This window comes from Crocuta crocuta, unplaced genomic scaffold (genome assembly GCF_008692635.1).
Source record: "Crocuta crocuta isolate KB4526 unplaced genomic scaffold, BGI_CrCroc_1.0 scaffold431, whole genome shotgun sequence".
NCBI classification, from domain to species: Eukaryota; Metazoa; Chordata; class Mammalia; order Carnivora; family Hyaenidae; genus Crocuta; species Crocuta crocuta.
Window position 1 is genome coordinate 2,793,672 of NW_027528859.1, and position 20,988 is coordinate 2,814,659.

At 46.3% G+C, this 20,988-nt stretch overlaps 1 protein-coding gene across 4 annotated transcripts in view; it reads right to left on the reverse strand.

Annotated features, from left to right (window-relative positions):
* CCDC180 (coiled-coil domain containing 180) overlaps positions 1-20,988 on the reverse strand; it is a 58,061-nt gene that overhangs the window by 21,745 nt on the left and 15,328 nt on the right. The window contains exons 12-27 of one of the 4 annotated variants that reach the window (XM_077756139.1): positions 20,216-20,295; positions 17,882-17,970; positions 16,137-16,259; positions 14,821-14,994; positions 13,844-13,959; positions 12,759-12,885; positions 11,482-11,521; positions 10,905-11,353; positions 9,484-9,716; positions 7,665-7,840; positions 6,103-6,283; positions 5,023-5,169; positions 4,226-4,370; positions 3,692-3,808; positions 2,340-2,360; positions 851-949 (exon numbers count right to left, since the gene is read on the reverse strand). In XM_077756139.1, the coding sequence (XP_077612265.1) occupies positions 851-949; positions 2,340-2,360; positions 3,692-3,808; positions 4,226-4,370; positions 5,023-5,169; positions 6,103-6,283; positions 7,665-7,840; positions 9,484-9,716; positions 10,905-11,353; positions 11,482-11,521; positions 12,759-12,885; positions 13,844-13,959; positions 14,821-14,994; positions 16,137-16,259; positions 17,882-17,970; positions 20,216-20,295 (2,317 nt within the window). Of the gene's footprint in view, positions 1-850; positions 950-2,339; positions 2,361-3,691; positions 3,809-4,225; positions 4,371-5,022; positions 5,170-6,102; positions 6,284-7,664; positions 7,841-9,483; positions 9,717-10,904; positions 11,354-11,481; positions 11,522-12,758; positions 12,886-13,843; positions 13,960-14,820; positions 14,995-16,136; positions 16,260-17,881; positions 17,971-20,215; positions 20,296-20,988 lie in introns of those variants that run through there. The other 3 variants (XM_077756141.1, XM_077756142.1, XM_077756143.1) reach the window with 3 other exon arrangements.

Here is a 20,988-nt window from a genome sequence, read left to right on the forward strand (position 1 = left end):
GGGTCATGAATAAATAACCACGTGAAAACACAGAGGTCACAGGGGCTCTGCAAAAAAATGAGGATAATATGAGGGATGTGTATTCACTCAGTGCTTTGTAGAAGTTTGAACTTTTCTTAAGTGTTACTATGCAAGAAAAAGCAATAAAGAGAAACAAAACTAAGACCTCAACTCAGTCACTGAAATGGAAGAGAAAAGACAAAGTTTGGTGAGGAAGGAACATCCCACTCAAGAAACCTCCAGCTGAGACATCCGCTTCTCCGGTGCCTACTTGAGCCGTTGGGAAAAGATTGCTTGGGGAGGCCAGGACGGATGTGGAACAGGGGACAGAGATGTGTGCTGGTGGCAGAATAACAAGCAAGTGAACAGCGTAAACACCCAGAGACCTGCTGTGCCGACCCACACTGCTCTAATTTGGACTTTTTAACCAGTAGTAATAGTAGGAAATGGTAGTCACCAGTTCATGTGCAATGATCAAAACAAGTGAGTGAAAAAACAGGCAAAAAGTGGTTGTTCAGAAGGTGGAATCCTGCTTCTGTTTTTCATCCAGGGGTGAGTTCCAATTACAGGGAGGGAAGCCTGGTGACATCAGAGGGGGAATGAGGTCACACTGAAGCCCCACACTCGCTGGACTCTACATGCCTGCCGGGAAAGGACTGGGGGCTGGAGGAGGTGGCTATTTTCTCTTCTCTTCCTTAATTCCATTGAATCAAACAGGGGTTAAATTGGAAGGCTTAGAGGCCCTCTGCAGCTGGAGAAATCTTGATGACAGATGTAAGTTTACTTTCAGTTTGATACTTGTGTAATGGCATCTTTACTATTCATAGCTTAGCAAATACTGAATACTTACTTTTTTATCTCCCTGAGAGTTTCGACACATTTCTATTTTCCTTTGAAGCTGTTCCAGAGAAGAATTCAATCCATCTGTTTGCAGATTGGATTTTGCGACCTAGAAAAATCAGAACTTCCAAGGTTTGTTTCTAGAATATTTATTTTGATCAGCAAAATGTTCAGCAAAACTTATTACCTAAGAGACGAATTAAATATTGGAAAAATGAAATCGGGGGCAGGGGGGTGGTGGAATGCATACTGTTATCAGAAACTAGATCAATGTAAATGTAAAAGTTTTTGTTTTGTTTTGTTTTTTTTACTGTCAAAAATAAAATTGACAACCCACAATAGTGGTTGAGGGCGTTAGGAAGAACACACTCATAACCTACTGGTGAGTGCTGTCCATATAAAGCCACTTGGAAAACATGTAGAGCCTTAAAACATTCATGCTCTGCCCCAGTAATTCTAGCTCTGGGAGATACCCTACAGACATAATCAGAGTTCCCCGTGCAAAAGTATTTATCATACCATTGGCATAATACGTGAAATCCACCAAATATTTCTCCAAAAAGGAATGGCTAAGTAAAAATGACAACACATTCAAGGGAGGGAAGCCAGAACAATATAGTGTTTTCAGATCATCTTTAAAAGTTATATAGCTTACAGAATTGTATAAATAGCAAGAGGCCAGTTTTGTTTTATGTATATATACATATATATGTTTTATATATTATATAACATGTATAGTATATATAAAATCTTTCCATGTACAGAGAAAAGCTTAAAAATAAGTCAAAGTCTCTCGTGGCTTTATTGAGACATAATTGACATATAACATTATGCAAGTTTAAAGTATACAACGTGTTAATTTGGTGCATGTGTATATTGCAAAATAACAGGAGATTGAATTAGTAATCAAAACCCTCCCAACAAAGAAAAGCTCAAGACCTGATGGTTTCATGGGTGAATTCTACCAAACATTTAAAGAAAACATCACACCAGTCCTTCTCAAGCTCTTCCAAAAAATAAAGTAGGAGGGAATACTCCCAAACTCATATTACAAAGCCAAGACTACCCTGCCACCAAAGCCAGATAAGAACACTACAAAAATGGCACCTGGGTAGCTCAGTTGGTTAAGCATCTGACTTCGGCTCAGATCATGATCTCACAGCTCATGAGCTCGAGCCCCATAATGCGTGAGCATGAGCCCTGCTTCAGGTGAGCATAAGCCTCACTTCTGGTGAGAATGAGCCCCGTTTGAGGCGAACACAGCTACATTTTTTTGGACAAGCCCTATTTCTCTCTCTCAATCTCTCTGTCTCTCTCTCTCTCCACCCTTGCTCACTTGCACCCTCTCTCTCTAAAAAAAAAAAAAATACTACAAGGAAACTACAGATCAATATCCCTTATGAATATATATGCAAAAATCCTCAACAAAAAATTCAACATGCACATGAAACTCAATAGCACATTAAAAGGATTGTATATGATGGTCAAGTGGCACTTACCTCTGGGATGCAAGGATGGTTCTACATATGCAAATCAATCAATGTGATACCACATTAACAGAATAAAAGATAAAAATCATTTGATCAGTACAATAGGTACAGAAAAAGCAACTGACCAATTGGTCTATTCAGATTTCCTATTGGTTCATGACTGAATCTTGGTAGGTACGTTTCTAGAAACTTATCCATTTCTTCTAGGTTTTCTAATTTGTTGGCATATACTTGGTAATAATAGTAGTCTCATGATTCTGGTATTTCTGTGGTATTAGTTGCAATGTCTTTAATTTCTGATTTTATTTGAGTCCTATCTCTTTTTTCTTAGTCTAGCTGAAGGTTTGTCCATTTTGTTTATCTTTGAAAAGCCAGCTCTAGCTTCATCAATCCTTTCCATTGTTTTTCTGGTTTCTATTGCATTGATTTCTGATCTGATCTTTGTTATTTCCTTCATTCTGCTAACTTTGGGGTTTTTTTTTTCTTCTAGTTCCTTGAGGTATACAGTTAGGTTGTTTGAGATCATTCACCTGAGTTCACATTTTGAAATTAAAAAAATTTTTTTTACTGTTTATTTATTTTTGAGAGACAGAGCATAAGCAGGGGAGGGGCAGATAAAGAGAGAGACACAGAATCCAAAGCAGCTCCAGGCTCTGGCTGTTAGCACAAAGCCTGATGTAGGGCTCAAACCCAAGAACCATGAGGTCATGACCTGAGCCAAAGTGGGAAGCTTAAACAACTGAGCCACCCAGATGCTCCTGACCTGGGTTCACATTTAAAAAAAATTTTTTTTAATGTTTTTTATTTATTTCTAGGAGAGAGAGAGAGAGAGACAGCATGAGCAGGGGAGGGTCAGAGAGAGAGGGAGTCAGAGACTCTGAAACAGGCTCCAGGCTCTGAGCTGGCAGTCAGCACAGAGCCCGACACGGGGCTCGAACCCACGAACCGCGAGATCATGACCTAAGCAAAAGTCGGACGCTTAACCGACTAAGCCACCCAGGTGTCCCTGGGTTCACATTTTGACTCCACCATTTAAGAGCTCTGTATTCTTATGTAAGTCATTTAATTATTCTCTGCCTCAGTTTCTCTCTTAAATAGGAATAAAACAGTACTTGCCTCCTATAGTTCTTGTGAGAACTAACATGGCTAATCAAAATAAGTCAGTTATCAGTATGCATGCATAACAACTCAGTGAATCCTAGAGGCTATTATAATTGATTTAATCCCTGTCTTCCTGGCTGGGTTTTAAGTCTCATGGGGCAGAGCCCACAGTGGTATCTCCTGCACTTGGGACAGTGCAGGGCTGTGTGTGAGAGAGGGAGAGAGAGTGTGTGTGTGTGTGTAAAGTGAATCTGTCCTACCTCGCACTTGATGTTCACTTGCAGATTTGTCAGCAATCGCTGGATTTTCTCTATGAAAATAAGGTCCACAGACAGGTTATGAAATTTGCTTTCAAACTTATTGATGACATCATTGGCCTGTAAAGAAATATAAAAAGTAAAGGAGGGGGGCGCCTGGGTGGCTTAGTTGGTTGAGTATCCAATTTTGGCTCAGGTCATGATCTCACAGTTGGTGAGTTTGAGCCCTGTGTCGGGCTCTCTGCTGACAGCTCAGAGCCTGGAGCCTGCTTTGGATTCTGTGTCTCCATCTCTCTCTGCCCCTCCCCCGCTTGTGCTCTGTCTCTCTCAAAAATAAATAAACTTAAAAAAAAAAAAAAAACTAATCCTTTAAAAAAAAAAGAGTAAAGGCGGGAGGTTTATTTTGGAACTCATGGACTTCAGAAGCAGAGGGGGACAGGCTCAATGTTTTGGAAAGACAGCTTGGCAGGGCCTGTCAGGCAGTGAGCAAGGGTGCTCAGGAAGCCTGGCTGTAGGTCAGGTGCAGGGCTCCCCCACCTGGTCCAGGTAGTCACTCTCCATCTTCTCCATGTTGATCATAATTAAACTTTCAACAAACTCTATCCGAGAAGCTTCCTTCTCCAGTCGATGACACAGTGAGTCAATTTCTTCAGAAGAAAAGTTGCCTCCATCAGAAAACAATCTGAAAATAGTTTGGGAGAAAGAAAAGCCACTGATCAGCCCTGAAACTTCCCACCCATCCCAAATACTGTGGTTGACAAGGCTTTAGATTAAAAGTATAAGATCATAGAAAAATGAATGCAGATGGTTCAAAGACAGAAGCAGTGAAATAACCCAAATGTCTTCCAAGGGGTGAACAGAGAAATAACATGTGGTATGTACACACGATGGAATAGTGTTCAGAAGGAATGAAATTCTGACACATCACATGGATGAGTGTTGAAGATATTATGTTAAGTGAAATAGACCAGACACACAAAAGGACAAATATTGTATGATTTCACTTACATGAGGCACCTACAGTAGTGAAATTCATGGAGACAGAAAATGGAATTGTGGCTGTTGGGCATCAGGGGGAGGAGAATGGCAGTTACTGTTTAATGTGTTCAGAGTTTCAGTTTATGAAGATGAAAGATTTTGGAGATGGATCGTGGTGATGGTTGCACAACCACATGAATGTACTTAATGCCATTGAACTGTACACCCGAAAATGGTTAAAATGGACAGTTTCATGTCCTATATATTTTGTCACAATAAAACATTAAGGGGAAAACAAGACCACTTCTCAACAGAGAAAGCCCGGTGTGCACAGAGGCCCCAGTGCTGGCTCCCACCTGCAGTGCTTGATGAACTCGATGTTGGTGTCGTGAAGCTTGCCCAGGCTCTCCTCCAAGTACTGGCGGAAGCTGCGCAGGGACACCTGCATGACATCGACGTAGCTGAGCAGCTCCCGGTGCAGTGTGCTGCTGAGAGTAACCAGCCTGGAGGGCACAGGAGGGCAGGATGGTGACCTGGGCATGGAGGGCAGCCTGGGGGTGCTGCCTGAGCTCTATTGTGGTGCCCATTGTGGGACCGCCAGGACCACTGCCATGTTCCTCTGGATAGAAAAAGAAGCTTTAGAAGGAAGCTCAGAATGCCAGTGTGTGTAGGGCACAGTGTGGAACTCTCAGTGTGCTGGATCAGACGACATCTGTCTCCTCTCTCTGGCCCTTGCCACCAAATTACTAAAGGAAGCCCCGGGTCCCACTGGATCTTCCTGCTCCCTGCAGCGCAAACTTTCTCTCACTCCTGCGCCTGGTGTTCTTCCGAAGGAGCACCCTGCAAGTTCCCTCGTTGCCTTTAAGTCCACCCTAACCAGCGACTCTTGTGTTCCTGACCCTACACAGACACCTGTGAGGGCTCCTCATCTGTAACCTGAGGCCTCCCTAACCACGCAAGAGCCTTCATCTCAAATCCTTGAAGGCTTCCTTGGAACCCCTTGCTCTGACGCGAGCATATCCCCACCTCGAGCTGGGCCAGTGCTCCTTCCTGAAGGGAAAATTCTGTCTCCTCTTCACCTTCCTCCATCCCAGACCAGGAGGCCTCCTGCAGGAAGCTCGCCCTGATTTCCCTCCTGCAGGAAGTGGTCTTTCCCAGCATGGACATTCAGGGCAGGTTAGTAGCATCCCTGCATCCTGAACATGTATGTCCTTTTCTCTCCCTAGCTGCTCACCCAGCCCCCGAGCCTCCAGCCCCCAGCCAGACAGTTCACACAGACTCAGTTGTGTGAAGAGGAGAGCTGAAAAGAAAAGGTTGCTGTGGGGCCTGGAAAATGGACTCTTTAATCCATCAAAGAGGGACCACTCCTTTGAGAGCAGCCTCCTGGCTGGGATTCTAGGGCCATGGGGCAAGGGTGGAGACTCCCAGGACGCTACCTCTGGCTCTTCGTGGCATTCAAGAAGGTGTGCTCCATGTCATAAATCTTGCGGCGGAAGTTTTTGCTCTTTATGTTTTGCTCTTCTTGGAACTGGTAGAACATCAGCCTCTCCTTCCTCAGCGTCTCGGTCAACCCAGCACAGTGGCTGTCCAGCCGCTCTTGATGAAGCAAGAGCTCAGCTGGAAAAGAATGAAGGGGAGCTGAGGCTCTCTGGGATGCCAAGTCACCTCAGGACATTCCTGTCCTGGACAGTGACAGCTGTCCTTGCCAGGGGTTGGCTTGGGAACGGGTGCAGATCTCAGAGAGGCCAATCTGACACTGCCCTAGGGTGTTTAACTAGAGAGGGGGCTGTCCAGGCTGTGTGCAGGGACGTCCTTGCTGGTGGAGATACCTGGGAGCAGGTGGGATGGGTGGACGTGGGAAGGGCAGGAATTGTGGTGAGAGGATCTGGAGAAAACAACCAGCACAACACTGGGCAGTCGGAATTTATTGCTTTAAATCCGTGATGACTCTTTCCGGGAGCCTGAATTCCAACAGACTTCTATGGTGGAGTAAACAGAACGAGAATGTGGCTTCAAGGGCTCCATCACAGGCCTTTAGAGCTGGCAGATAGCCCCAGGTCAGTCCACCCTCCCTCCCTCCCTCCTGCCTGCAGTGCTCAAAGTGGTGTCCTCCCAGCTCTGCCAAGAATGAGTGCAGTGACTCTGGGGCATTATTTCTCTGACCTTGATCTCCCAGTTGTGCATTGGGCCAGGGAGCCAGGGAAGGGCAGGAAATAGAGCATCTAAATGTGTATTTAGATTTAATGCACATATTTTCCAAATGAAGACAATAAGGTTCCAAAGCCAAGCAGGTGTCCGAAGGCCACAAGCACTGGGATTCTAGGCTGGGATGTCTGATTCCACAACTTTGTCACTGCTCCAGGCAGGAGGAGTTTGTGTGGGACCATGTGGGGGTCTCTCTGGGAGCTGGAAGGGTCTACAAAGAAGTCTGAATTGTGACCCAAGCGGAAACCAAACAGGGTCATTGAGGATCCAACTAAAAGTGTGCCACCCACTAAGAGGGCCTTCTGCCTAAGAGAGAAATGGCACCTCTTTTTAAGTTATAAACTATAAGCTGACATTAATGGCTACCACAGCTCATGATTGCTCACTGTACCATTTCAGGGGGGAGTTGATTACTACCAACAATATCCCCTTCTGCAAGCAAGGGAAGGATCAGAGAGGTCAGGTAAGCTGTCCAGAGTCACATAGCTAGAGACGTTGAGCCTGATAGCTGATTCCTGAGCTACAGGAAGCATCTGTATGCTTATGCAGGTAACCTGACAGGTGTGTGAGCACCTCTGAGAGCCATGCTGCTAAAGCAGAACAACACTCTTCATTTTAGCATCTAAAAGTCTTGTTTAAAAAAGATTTTTTTAAAAATCTCAAATGCGGGTACCTTCTCTCCCAACCTGGGGAGGTGGGACCCTGACACAGGGGCACCTAATGAACGTGGAACTGTGGTGGCACAGACACAGCTGTTTGAGGCAGGGTGGCCTTCCCCAAGCTGGATCTGTACCTGCTCTGACATTGTGGATATCCTTTTCAATGCGCTCGGCTCTTGGCTTGTGTAGGTGCAGGTGCATCTCTAGTTCTGAGTCCAGCTCATTAATCTTGGTGGCCACAGTGACCTGGGTTTTGAGGACACATTGGTCAAACCACTTCTCTAGGTGCTCGAAAAAGCCAGCTCGAAGTCTGAGGGAGAGACCAGTGAGGGTCAGCTCTACCAGCGGCAAAGGCCATGGAGAGAGCTTCCATAACGCTATATAAAGTGATTCCCTCTTTCACTTCTTCCTTATTTTATTTCCTAACTACATTATATTCCTTGGTCTGGATGGACCATCATTGAATCTAACCAGATGCCTGCTGGAAGACACTGGATGGCTTCCAACCATTTGTTCTTCAAAAAAGGCTACAATGAAAAACCCTGTACATAAGTCAAGCATAGAAGCATTTCTGTAGGATAAATTCCCTGAACTGGAATTGTTGACTCAAAGGCTAAAATACATGTGTGGTTCTTGAAGATAAGGCTTAACTGCGTTCATGGCAAGGCAGCCTGTCCCTATTTCTCCCTAGCCTTGGAGCGTATTGCCAAACTTGACAATTTCATCATGTTATGACCAAAACTGGGCACACTGCCCTGTGTTTAAGACTATATAATTCCTTTTTCTGCATACTATGCATCGATATATTTTGCCCATTTCTCTATTGTGAAGATGCTCTTTTTCTTATCAATCTCTTTATATGGGAGCTCCCTTAGGTATTAGGAACATGACGTCATTTGACAGCAATGAATCTAATTCCTATCTCACATATAAATAAAAATTAATTCCAGGTGGATTTTACATCTAACTGTGGAAATTTAAAATAATAACATTTGTAGTAAATACCATAGGAGGATATTTTCATGACCTTGGGGCAGGCAAAAATTTCTTAGATAAGAGAGAAAGCACACTAGTTGATGAAAAGGACTTTACTACAGATAAGAATTTCTCTCTATCAAAAGACACCTCAAGAGGGTAAAAGAAGGCAAGCACAGACAGGGATAAACATTTTCCAGGTATTTACCTCACAAAAGCCTCATTTCTAGGATATGTGATACTTACATAAATTAATAGGAAAAAAGATTGACAACCCACCAGAAAAAAATGGGCAACAGATTTGACTAGGCGTTTCAAGAATGATAACCAAATGGTCAATACCACTCCACAAATGCCAGACGGGCTAAAATTAAAACTGCTGACAATATCGAGCGCTGGTGAGGATGTGGGCCAACTGGAACTCTCACACACTGTTGTAAACTGTTAGAACAAAATCGCTCTAGAAAACTCGGTGGTAGTATCTTTTTGGTTGTCTTACTCTATCTCTCAACAATTCCAATCTCAGTTATATATCTAGCAGAAATGTAGACATGTGTTTGCCAAAAGACTTGTACAAGACTGTTTAGAGTAGCAACATTCCCTTCCCCAGTGAAGAACAACCCAAATGTGCATCAGTCGTAGAATGGACAAATAAAATGGGTTGTGTATTTTTATAATGGAATACTATATAGGAATAAAAAGGAGCTAAACCCACATTCAAAAATACATATGAGGTCGCTCATATGTGGAATTTAAGAAACACAACAGGGAACATAGGGGAAGGGAAGGAAAAATAAGATAAAAACAGGGAGGGAGGCAAACTATAGGAAACTCTTAAATATATAGAACAAACTGACCCTCAGTTACCTACACGTTTTCTTTTTCCAGCTGAAACTAGTCCAACCTTTTGTTATAATGCTTCACCTTGTTAATAAAACTTAGGACAAGAGAATGAGAATAAATGGGGTTTCTACTCACTGCTTCTTAATTCCTAAAATTAGTCCAGTTGGAATTGTCACTTGTTCTAGGAAGTTGGCACTGGAAGTATCATTGATGAGAATGGTAGAAAAGTTGGAATTGGGCCCCTTGAAACTCTCTTCTTCTTCTTGTTCCAGGGGTAGAAAGACAAAATAAGTGTATCCTCCAGAGGTTGTGAAGGACTCCATGTCTTCACAAGAGATCTCCCCCAGACACTCTTTCTGGGCTTCGGCCTATGCGGAAAATAAGAACTTAGGCTTGACATCATGAAACAGACCTGGGGATCCAATCCAGGATATACCCTTGATATCCAACCCAGGATATATCTTTGATTTCAAGGTTATAGACCTGTGGGTGGAATCCGCCTATAATTATTTTTTGCCCGTATAGTGCTTTTAAAATTGGGAAATTCTACAAATAGTCTGCATTTCTCTTAAAAATCAGAAAATCTGGCAATTCTACATCTCTCCATTCCCACATGCATTGTTGTGTGGAGCTGAGTATGGCTATACAGTTTCCAGAGACTGAATGGTGGATGCTCTCCAAAATTCATATCCCCAGTGTGTTGGTATTTGGAGGTAGGGGCTTTTAGGAGGTGATTGGGTCAGGAGGGCAGCGCCCTCATGAAGGGATTAGTGCCCTTTTTTATAAGACCCTGGAATGCTCCCTTGCTCCTTCCACCACAGGAATATAGTGAGAAGATAGCTGTCTGCCTATGAAGCAGGAAGTGGGCCTTCACCACACACTAAATCTGCCAGAACCTTGATCTTGGACTTCCTAGCCTCTAGAACGGTGAGAAATAAATTTCTGTTGTTTATAAGCTGCCCAGTCTATGGTATTCTGTTATAGAAGCCCCAAGGGGCTAAGACAATAGTCCTCTACACTTGTCACTACTTTCCACTTGGGTCTCCAGACCTCTTCTCTATTACATGCCTGTGGGCATTTGAATTGGGGATCCCTACTCAAAAACAAGTCTCGTGCCAATTCTCGACAGCAATATAGGAAAAGAATCTTTTGTGATTATGGCATTCAAGTTACTATTCTGTGAGCTGGAATGTGTTTTGAGGACAAGATTCTTTAATATGAGGGTCTCTTCCCTGCACTCCAAGGAGGGCCCTACCTTCCAACTTGGATGCGGATCTTTTGTGCTACACAAGAGAACGGGAAGAGAGGAGGAACGGAGAGGCTAGGTTGGTCTATACTATAAAGAGGCGTTGGGAAAGAGATGACCGAAGACGGACAAGGAAACCCATACAGTTCACGGGTGAGTTAAGTTGCAGGATAAGATGTTAGGAGAAGAAGGTAAATTTTTAAAAGCATTGTTATGAGGTGAGAATTGGGTCTCTGTTGACAGATAGGGATTCGGAGAGGGAGCCTAGCACATTTCTTCATACCCAACGATGAATCCATTGCTGGCTTACCTCACCCATAAATAAACTCTCATGTTCTTCCTTTTCCTCCTCCTCCTCCTCCTCCTCCTGCTTTTCTTCCTCTTCATATTCCTCCTCCTCCTCCTCCTCCTTCTTCCTCTTCGCCTCCTCCTCAGTCTCCTCTTCTTGAACCGTTACATTCTCCTGGTTCTGGGATGGTTTTAAGGAGCTGTCTCTTTTAACTTGCATTTCTTCTTGAATAGACTCCTCACTGGACTCATCCATCTCGTCACTTGGCGCAGATCGTTCCTGCTGGCTCGCTGCCATTTCCTCAATTAAGGAATACGCAACGTCTTGATCTTCTTCTTCCATCTCTTCTGCTAGCCCGGAGGAACTTATTTCTCTGCTTTCTTCATCCTCGCTTTTGCTCATTTCCACTCGAGCTCTCTGTATGCCCCTCCATTTTCTCATACTCTCATGGAAGTGCTTTTCCTGTGCTTCTGTTGGTCACCAACCCCGAAGAGCAAGGAAAAAAAGGTTACCATGGTCGCCCGGATTGGGCCTACCTGGCCAACAAATGTACATGGTAGAGTCAGAGAGGATCAGATTTGAATTATAATAGGGTTACCTGGTTCCCTGAATTTGAAAATGACTTCCCCATCCAAGGTCTACAAAGAAAAAACATGGGACACTGAGTGAGCAGCACTGCCTTTCCTAGAATGCCACTTTTCTAAGGGCATCTCTTCTAAGTAAAATAACCCATCCTTCCGCTTCATTTGCTACAGGCCTTGACAACTGATTTCAGTGGAATAATCAGAGTGTCTTCAAACCAGGGAATCAGTTTTCCTTAATCCCAAGCAGGCTAGCCAATCTTTTTATCACATAATAGGTGTTAATAAATAAACTCTCATTCTGACATTTTTGTAGTGATCTGGGGCAAAGAGCAAGAAAGTATATTGAGAGACGCAAACAAGGGGGCAGGAATCTGAATGTGAACATATAGAACGAACATGATTTACATGACCTGGAACCTTCATTAAGCCTACAAATTCTGGATGAAGTCATGAATATACTGTGTCATGGATAACATGGATACCATGACACAGTATGGGCTGTAGAGTCTGCAGTCTGGATTTGAATCCCAGCTCCTTTCAAGCTGAGTGACCTTGGCCAAGCTCCTTAAGCCCCATGGGACTCAGTGTCCTCCCTTGTGACACGGAGATCATCAAGGCACCTTAACTTTAATCCAGGCACCAGACCGATCTCAAAGTGCAGATGGTTAAGCCTACCCTTGTATAGCTTGAAGTCCACCTCAACCTAGGTACCATATGAAACATTTACTAACAAGTAGAATAGAGATCCATCCAGAGAGGAAGGATTCTCTGAGGAGCTGGGGACCCTGTGTATATGAGAAAGGCTCAGCTAGTTTCAGTGTCAACCACAAGTATTTTCAGGTCTGGCCACACAGGACTTTGGCTGGGCGTGTGGGAAACAGACAAGTTCTAGGAGTGTCAGACCAGGACATTCCAGGTATTCATGCGTTTACCCAGGGAGCATTCATTGTGTCTGAATCATGTGCAAGACCCTGTGCTAAAGGCAACTGAAGCAGAATCAGAATTGGTGAGGCGTTACCTGTCCATCAGGAAATACCTACCCTGGATGCCCTGAACTTCTGTGTTTGACTGCAACTGACATACAAGCACATCCAGAGAGGGGATGCCTGAATTCTGAGCCCTTCAACCTCTTTTAATCTAAGCAAGAGATGGTCTCTTTAAGAAATGCCTCCAGCTTCTTACTCCTTGATGTCCTGACAGATTCTAACAGGGCAGGCGTTAGGGAAGCTAGAAGATATCCTTTCCCTTTTGCTTCTTGGTGACTGGCTGGGTTTTGCAGCCCTGTCCATACCTGTTCAAAGATCTCACGAACATAGAAATGTCGGCTAAGGGTGGAGCTGTAGGAGTTGAGTTCTCTCAGTATGAGCACTGGGTACTCCATCATTTCCTTTGTCAGGATCCTGTGGAAACACTGGTACCTGGGAGGGAGGAAGGTGAGAACTAAGTACTAAGATCATTTGACAGCACAATTTCATTTCTGTGAAGGGTCCTTACAGAAATAGTTGAACAAAGCCACAAAGATTTAAGATAGTTCACAGAGAACTGTTTATAATATTGAGAAACTGGAACCAATCTTAAAAAACTAATCAATTGGGAGATGGTTAAACCATTATGAAGCATCCATATTGATGAATTCTGTATTCATTAGAAAATAGAAATATATGGGCAGTTATAGATCTATTTGCATTGGATGATAAAATCTTTATTTTGAAAACACTATGTATGTGTGTATATATCCACGTACATAAATGTACGTGTCCACGAAAGAAGAGGTGGGCAGAAATGAGGGGAAATGTTCTTCATGTTTGTATTGGTTAACTTTTTTTTTTAACAAAGAACACATAGATTTTAAAGTTTGAAAAGGTAGTGGGAGGGCCTATCCCTTGACCTTTAAACTACATGGCCTTGGGGTGCCTGGGTGGCTCAGTCGGTTAAGCGCCAGACTTTGGCTCAGGTCATGATCTCCCGTTTGTGAGTTTGAGCCCTGCATCAGGCTCTGTGCTGACAGCTCAGAGCCTGGAGCCTGCTTTGGATTCTGTGTCTCCCTTTCTCTCTGCCCCTGCCCTACTCATGCTCTGTCTCGGTCTCCCTCTCAAAAATAAATAAACCTTAAAAAATAAAAAATTAAAAAAATTAAAAAAAACTACACGGCCTTGAAATTGCCCTCCATAAACTTTTCAGATCAAAGTTCTCTGTGGAAGCTTCTGTGTTGGCTGAGAGCAGACCTGCTAAGGACTGCTAGGAGATCAAAGCTAGAGGCAACATGTTAATCTTGAGCTTGCTGAGCACACCCCGAGCCCCTAAGCAGGCAGCTTCTGACCTAGATTATGAATTTCAGGCCATCCCCTTCTGTCTTTTGGGGTCTGGTCTGCCTACCTGTGTTTCATATTCTTCAGAAAATCTTTGGCCTTTTCCAGGTGAAACTTCAGTGTTTCCTCACGGCTTTGCTGCCTCAGTTGGTCCAAGAGCTTATCAAGATGGGCCTCCTGGGCCTGGAAGCCACCCCCGAAACAGGAAGAGGTAGATGTGAGTTACCAAAGCTCGCAGAGTGCATGTGAGTGACATGCAGAGACCCTGCCACTGGAACTGAGGTGCAGGCACCCCAGGGCAAAGGCAGGACTTTGTCCTACAAAGAGGGGCACCAAATGTGCCACATTTACCCTCAATGCTCCAGGCTCTTCTCTGTGCCTGTAATTCTTCTCTGTCTACATCCCTGGAGACCCAGCTCAGATGGGACTCCTCAGGGACCGGTCCCTTACATCCACCCGGCCCAAAAGGCCCCCACCACACCTTCCCATGGTGCCTGCTCCTTGCTCTCCTTGTCACTCACCAACTGTGTCTGAAATCAGATGCTGGGTGTGCCCCTCCACTCCCTAGACCGTGTGAAGGCAGGTGGGGTGGGGGCTCAGATCATCTTCTGGGGACACAGGGTGAGTGCCAGAAGTAGATGCTCCACATCCCCAGTCTGTCTGTCTCTTATGCATTCTCTCTTACAAACACATTTGGATCCAGGGACCTATCACTAGCCCAGACCCAACTCAGGTAGATTTCTTCTATGACCATCCAGGCCCATGACCAAGGTGAGTCTCGGTTTCTCCACCTGTGCAAGTTTTCTAGCTTGAGGCTTTTACATTGGAGTCTAAGATAAGTTTGGGGTTAATTTTTATTGACAGATGTGAAGTAAACATGGTGGGATTTTGTTTTGTTTTGTTTTTTCTTTTCTTTTCTGGTTTTGCATCTGAATGCTGGCTGAGGTTACAGGCCACCAAGCAGAGCCCTCTTGGCGCTGACATCCTAGGTGTGGCCCTTTCCTCATCCCCTGCAGGGACTCCTCTGGGCGCTAGGAGCCACACCTGTTCCTCTAGGCTGTGTTTCCTCCGCTGCTGCTCCGTCCTTTTCTCGAGCTCCAGCTCCTGCTCTGACAGCATGCTCTGATGTGCCTCCCACAGCTGCACGGCCTCTTGGAAGTAGCTGAAGAGATCTGAGCTCTGATGTTCTGTCTGCTTGGCCAGGCTCTCAAAGGATTTCTGCAGGGGCAGAACCCAGAGAAGGGGCCCAGGGTGAGGAGAAGGGCATCCCCCCGCCCCTCACCTGCCAGTGGAGGTCCCACATCCCCAAGGGCTGGCCGTTACTGCCTGGGCACCATCCTTCAAGGTCATCTTCCCAGATCACACATTGGCTCAAGGCCCTCCCTCCTCTGGGACAGCTTCTGGTCTGCCCAAAGCCAAGGCCTCAGTCTGGCTGACCTCGAAGTCCCGTCTCTAGACCTGTCCCATGCCCAATGAAGTCCCTCATGGGAACAAGGGGGAATTTTGGACCTAGAAGAAAGGAGCAATCATAGACACCAGCCAGGGCCCTCGGGTGGGCCACACCCATCTCAGTGTGGGCATCTTTCCTTCTTTGGAGTTCCTCGACTCTCAGCATTTGAGCCAACCACCACACTCTGCTGTTAAATCCTTACCTCTCCCCATTTTATAAATGTATTTTATGCTCTCATCGGGGTCAGGGGTCAGCAAACTTAGCCAGTGAACTAAATTTGGCCCTCTGCCTAATTTTGTTTGGCCCTGAGAGCTATGTATAGATTTTGCATATTTTTTTTTTTTTTTTTTTTGTGGGAAAAAAGGAAAGAAAATCAGAAGAAGATATTTAATGATGTGAAGATTATATGAAATTCAAATTTCAATGTCCACAAGTACATAAAACTTCACTGAAGCATAGCCACACCCAATCGTTTCCGCACTGTCCACCGCTGCTTTTGCGTGACAGCAGCAGAGTAAGAATTTGTTACAGAGCCCTGACTGGCTCAGAGAGAACTGAAATATTTGCTATGTGGCCCTTACAGAAAAGGTTTGCCCCCTCCCCCCCGCCCCCAGTTCCAGACTCTGAGCCCGTTGGGGGGCGGGGGCTTATTACTGCTTGTGGCCCCTTCTGCGCGCAGACTCAGCAAGGGTCCCAAGGAGCACTCACTACCTGAGCCGGCGGGCTCAGCGGGCAGCTGGGGGGTCGAGGGTGAGCCTGGAGCACCAGAGGGGGTGGCCAAGACAAGGGGGATGGACTCACTAGTGGCAGCAAAGTTGGAGGCCCCCAGACTCCTGGTCTTCTCACAGCCTGGCACTCCAGGTGACCGCCCCTCCCTGCTCCCCAGCGGTGCGGGTCCCCAGCTACGCACGTCCAAGAACTCCAGCTCCTCCTCCACCTTGCTCTGGAGCACTCCCACCATCTGGAAGAAGTACGGGCTCACCAGGCTCTCTGCCTCCTCCTCAGTGAAGGCTTTCCAGTCCAGCAGCTGCTTCTGGAGGGGAAAAAGACCAAGGTGGCTTAGGACTGGTGGAGGCTTGACCTCGGAGCCTGGCCTTGCTTCCTGAGGTCTGCCTCTCACTCAGCCTCAGGGAAAGCCTTCACAGCGGGGGAGATGGTCCATCTTTATGGTTTGCCCTCGGAGCCCAGGTGCTGTGTGCTGTCCCTGTTGTCTCACTGAGTCCCTGAAGGCATTTCGATTAGCCCCATTTTACCGATGAGGAAACGGAGGCTCAGAGAAGTGAAGGAACTTGCTGGAGGCCACACCTTTGGCAAATGGCAGGGCCAGGATCTGATCTCAGAACTGAGTTCAGGATCTGAGATCAGATCCTGGCCCTACCGCAGACCCTACAGGGGTAATCAGCGACCCTTCGGCCTTAGCATTGCTGCACATCAGGCAGGGCTCCTATTTCCTAAAGCTGAATTATGCCAACTAGAAAGCAGCCTCTTCATATTAAGAAAGCGTTGTTTTTTGCACAAAATCTAATATAAACCAATCTCCCCCAAATGAAGACTTGTCCATAGTTGTATACTTCCGATGCTGCTGAATAGGAATAACCAAGCACTCTCCCTCTGTCAAGGCTAATATGCTCCTGGGGTGTGTGCTGACTTCAACATATCCCTTGCTGTGCCCGAAAAAGGAAGGGAGAATGGGCACAAGGATCAGCATCCAGGACCATGGGCCACTGGGCTCCTGGGGAGGTCCCAGGCAGCAGGAGGATGGGAGGAGGCTGTCGAGGTCATGGTCCTGGGAAGGCTCTCCTAGGGCAAAGGTTTTCCTCCCTTATCTCTCACTCCAGGCTTTACTTCTGAGGTTTGGCGCCCTGAAAAAGCTGACTGAGAGGCATGCGGCTGCCCCTAAGGCCACAGAGCAATGGGCAGCCCCTGGGCCCTTTGCAAACTTGGTCTCATCTCCAGATAGGGCTGGGGACAGCCACCCTGCAGAACCTTGTAGGATTCAATGTGAGCATGTGCGAACAGGTGGCGTGGCCCATGGGGATGCAGCACTGGGCCCCGCACGGCACCGTAAGGCACTCTGCCCCCTGTGAATTCTGCTCACCTCTGAGTCTTGGTGGTAGAACAAAAGCCCTACAGACTCATAAGGAGTAGAGTAGCAGGAGCTTGTGGGAGCCAGGACGCAGGGAGGGGGCATTTTGACAAAGCATCTCCTTGCACCCCAGAAAATCAGGCATTGTAATCGACGTGGTTTGTGAGTGAACTCACCATCTCACCCTCTAACAGAGGCAGGCAGTGTGGGCGTAAGGGCTGGGCGTGACAGCAGTGGTGGCGCTACTTATACTAGTGAAGCCCTGGAAATAACCACCCCCATACGACCTCTACTGAATAAATAATATCAAGTGCTGTAAATTGTACAGATGGTCAAGGTTGAAGTCTAGCATGATCAGAGAGTGTACAACCTCATCCGTGGGGTCAGGGAAGTCTTCCTGGAGGAGGTCATGCTGGGCTATACCTTGAGCGATGGGTGGGAATAACTGGGGGTGGGGGAGTCCGGGAAGGGGGACGCCCAGAGGCCACTGAGGACCTGCAGCATGTGAGGAAGAGAAGCAGGGGATTCGGGCTGGAGAGGGGCAGGGACGGGCCAGGAAGGGCACCCACCTTGCACTCCTGCACCTGGGCCAGGCACTCCTGCCAGGTGTTCTCATACTGCAGGCGGATCCGCATCATGAAGCCCATGTGGTAGGCATCTCCACCGGCAAAAACAAAACATGTCAGCTTCTCTTCCCGAAGAAAGAGGGGAGATTAGAGTTTCCCCTTTGCAAGGGAGGCAGCATCTCCGTTTATCGAAGATAACGGAGGTGAGATTACTGGCCCGGAGGCTGGAATCTCCTTCCTCACAAAGTCCCAGACAGCCCAAGATAAGGACCTCAAATGAGGAGTCGTCTTTATCTGTTCTGAAACCATCCTGACTCCATTTCAAGGCTAATGAAATCCTTTTCAGATGCCTGTACCAAATCATGAAACAATAACAAGGGTACAAACTAATGAGAGTTTACAGATCATGTCTGTGGTTAATTCCTTAAGAAGTGAATAGACTAGCAGAACACTCAGGTGCTGACTGATTGACTTTCTCTCCTCCCCGTCTACTGTTTCCCACCTTACAATCAACTCAGCATGACTCTTGGTGTCTAAGATGAGCAGCTGATGTTTAATGTTCCTGGCAGTTCTAGAAAGAAACAGCACAAAGATGCTGTGGTGGTCGGTTTTTGACAAGGGCTGAGGAAAGGATGGGGTGAGTGGAAGCTAGGACACCAGGGAGGGCAGACATGCAGTGGAGCTGTGAGGAGAGGCTGTGAAGCTGCTTCCTGCATCCGCATGGCGGCTTCCTAGGCCGGCACATCTCCACCGTGATCTGTGCTTCCACTCCTGTACCGCTCTGACCTCTTCCCACTCTCACCTCATCATCTCCAGCTCAGAAGGCTGCCCTGGGTTCCCACTCCCTCAGGATGAAGCCCAGCCTCCCCCACATGATCACATGGCCAGCACAGTCTGGCCCCTTGGCCTGTTCCAGCCTCATCTGCCGTGTTCTCCTTTCCCCCAAAGCCCCAGCTCTGCCTTGCCCCTGAGCCTCCTCATGTGTGCTATTCTTCCTTCTTGGAAAGCTGTTCCCACCCCTGCGCTTGGCTGACTCTAACTTGCCTTGCAGTTCTTGACTGGATGAAGCTGTTACCAAGCTGTGACCCCAGAAACACGCTGGCCACTTGTCTGCTCTCTGCTGTAACATCCTGCATGGCCTGACCTCTGCTCTGGACTGGAAACACCCAAGGGGTGATCTACCCCATCTGTTACCAGGGCCTGGAACCATGCCCATCCGTAGGAGGTGCCTGATAAATGGCAGCCATTGCTATTATCTAGGGTCTTGGGGCACTTACCCTTGGTATTGTAAGTATACCTTTGCAATTCTAAATCTGGGAGCCCTGGGAGCGGTGGGGGATACTATTAACCAAAGTACCCAGGTCAAGTGCAGTTGTGACACTTCATCAGCTGTTTGTCTGTGGGCAGGATTCTTCACCTCTCTGAGTCTTTCTCTGTCACAGGGGGACAATGACACCACCGACCTTACCAACTGCTATCAGCCCCAAAGGAGAGGGAAATATCATATATCTTCTAGAGCAAGGCTTGGCAAACTTCTTCTATAAAGAGCTAGATAGTAGATGCTGCCACCTTTGCCAGCCATAAAGTCTCTGTTGCAAATACTTGTTTCTGCTATTGTAGAGCAGAAGCGACAATATGTATACAAATGAGCACAGCTGTGTTCCAGTGACACTTATTTACAAACAAGCAGGGACCCATGGGTAGGAGTTTGAAGCCTTTGATACAGAGCATTTTTAAACATTACCATTTATTACTGAACACTCTCCATGTAAGCCAGGCACTGAACTACAACTGGACAGTAGGATGTAATTCTCACATCAGCTCTACAAGGTAGGTACCTTTATCATTCCTCTCGAGATCCCCGTTATATAGGAGCAGTTTGAGGCCAAGAAAGGCCATGACTCCCCCAGGGTCACAGAGCTGGGACAACACAGAGCTGGGGGTAAAACCCACATCTCTCTGACTGCAGGGACACATGTTTGGCATCTCACATGCTCAGGACCTGACCCCCAAGCTGTCCTCACAGGAGGTCACTGGAGCCATTCCTCTGGCTCCTTGCTGGGGTCAGGGTTCAGGAGTGAGAGTGTGCGGCTGGTGTGGCTGCCAGCAGGGCAGTGACCAGGAAGCTGTGGGAGGGAGGAAGAGAGCTCTACGAGGCAAGGTTTCAGAGATTCTCTGTGAACCCTCAGAACTCACTCTTCTATCTACATTCCCTCCCTCCTCCAGGGGGACTTGCCCCCACTCCCAAGTTCATGATAGACTCTCACATAAATGAATGGCTCCTACTTAAACAGAGTTCTGAAGAGACCCAAGTGGAATCCCACAAACCTCACTCACCGATGTGCTTATTTTGGGAGTTGAGAGAAGAAAGCCATTCAGTCAGCTGAGCTTTGTTGTAATTGGGGGGCAGAAGGTCACTGGGGAAGGAAGATACGACAAATAAGCCACGGTTGGATAAAATGTTCACTTACCAGAATTGGTAGCATCTTCAAGGAATGCAGCCCCAGAGGAGTATCTCTATAAATACTGAAGAAACAATTGACTTACTGGGGATTCCTGATGACAAAAATATAATTCATGAAAGGTCTTTTGATATCAAGAAGTCTGTTATTTAGAGAATCAAACTGAATTTTCCTAATGGGGAAAAAACCCAAATAGTTCACATCATTTGACAAAGAAAGGAAGTCTACTTCTAGGAATAGAATCCAAGATAATGATATAAAATGTATACAAAGTTTATGCATTAAGAGAGTCACTTAACAGGGAGGGAGGCAAAACATAAGAGGCTCTTAAATACAGAGAACAAACTGAGGATTGATGGGGGGATGGGGGAGGGGGAAAGTGGGTGACGGGCATTGAGGAGAGCACTTGTTGGGATGAGTACTGGGTGTTGTGTGGAAGCCAATTTGACAATAAATTATATTTAAAAAAAGAGTCGCTTAACAGTACTGTTTATAAGCACTCAAAAAATCATAAACAAATTTCATATCTAACAATAGGGATCTGTCTAAATAAAGTACAGTGAATTTTCTTCTGAAGTCATTAAAAATAGTGTAGCAGGGGCACTCCTGGTTGGCTCAGTCAGTTGAGTGGCCAGCTTCCGCTCAGGT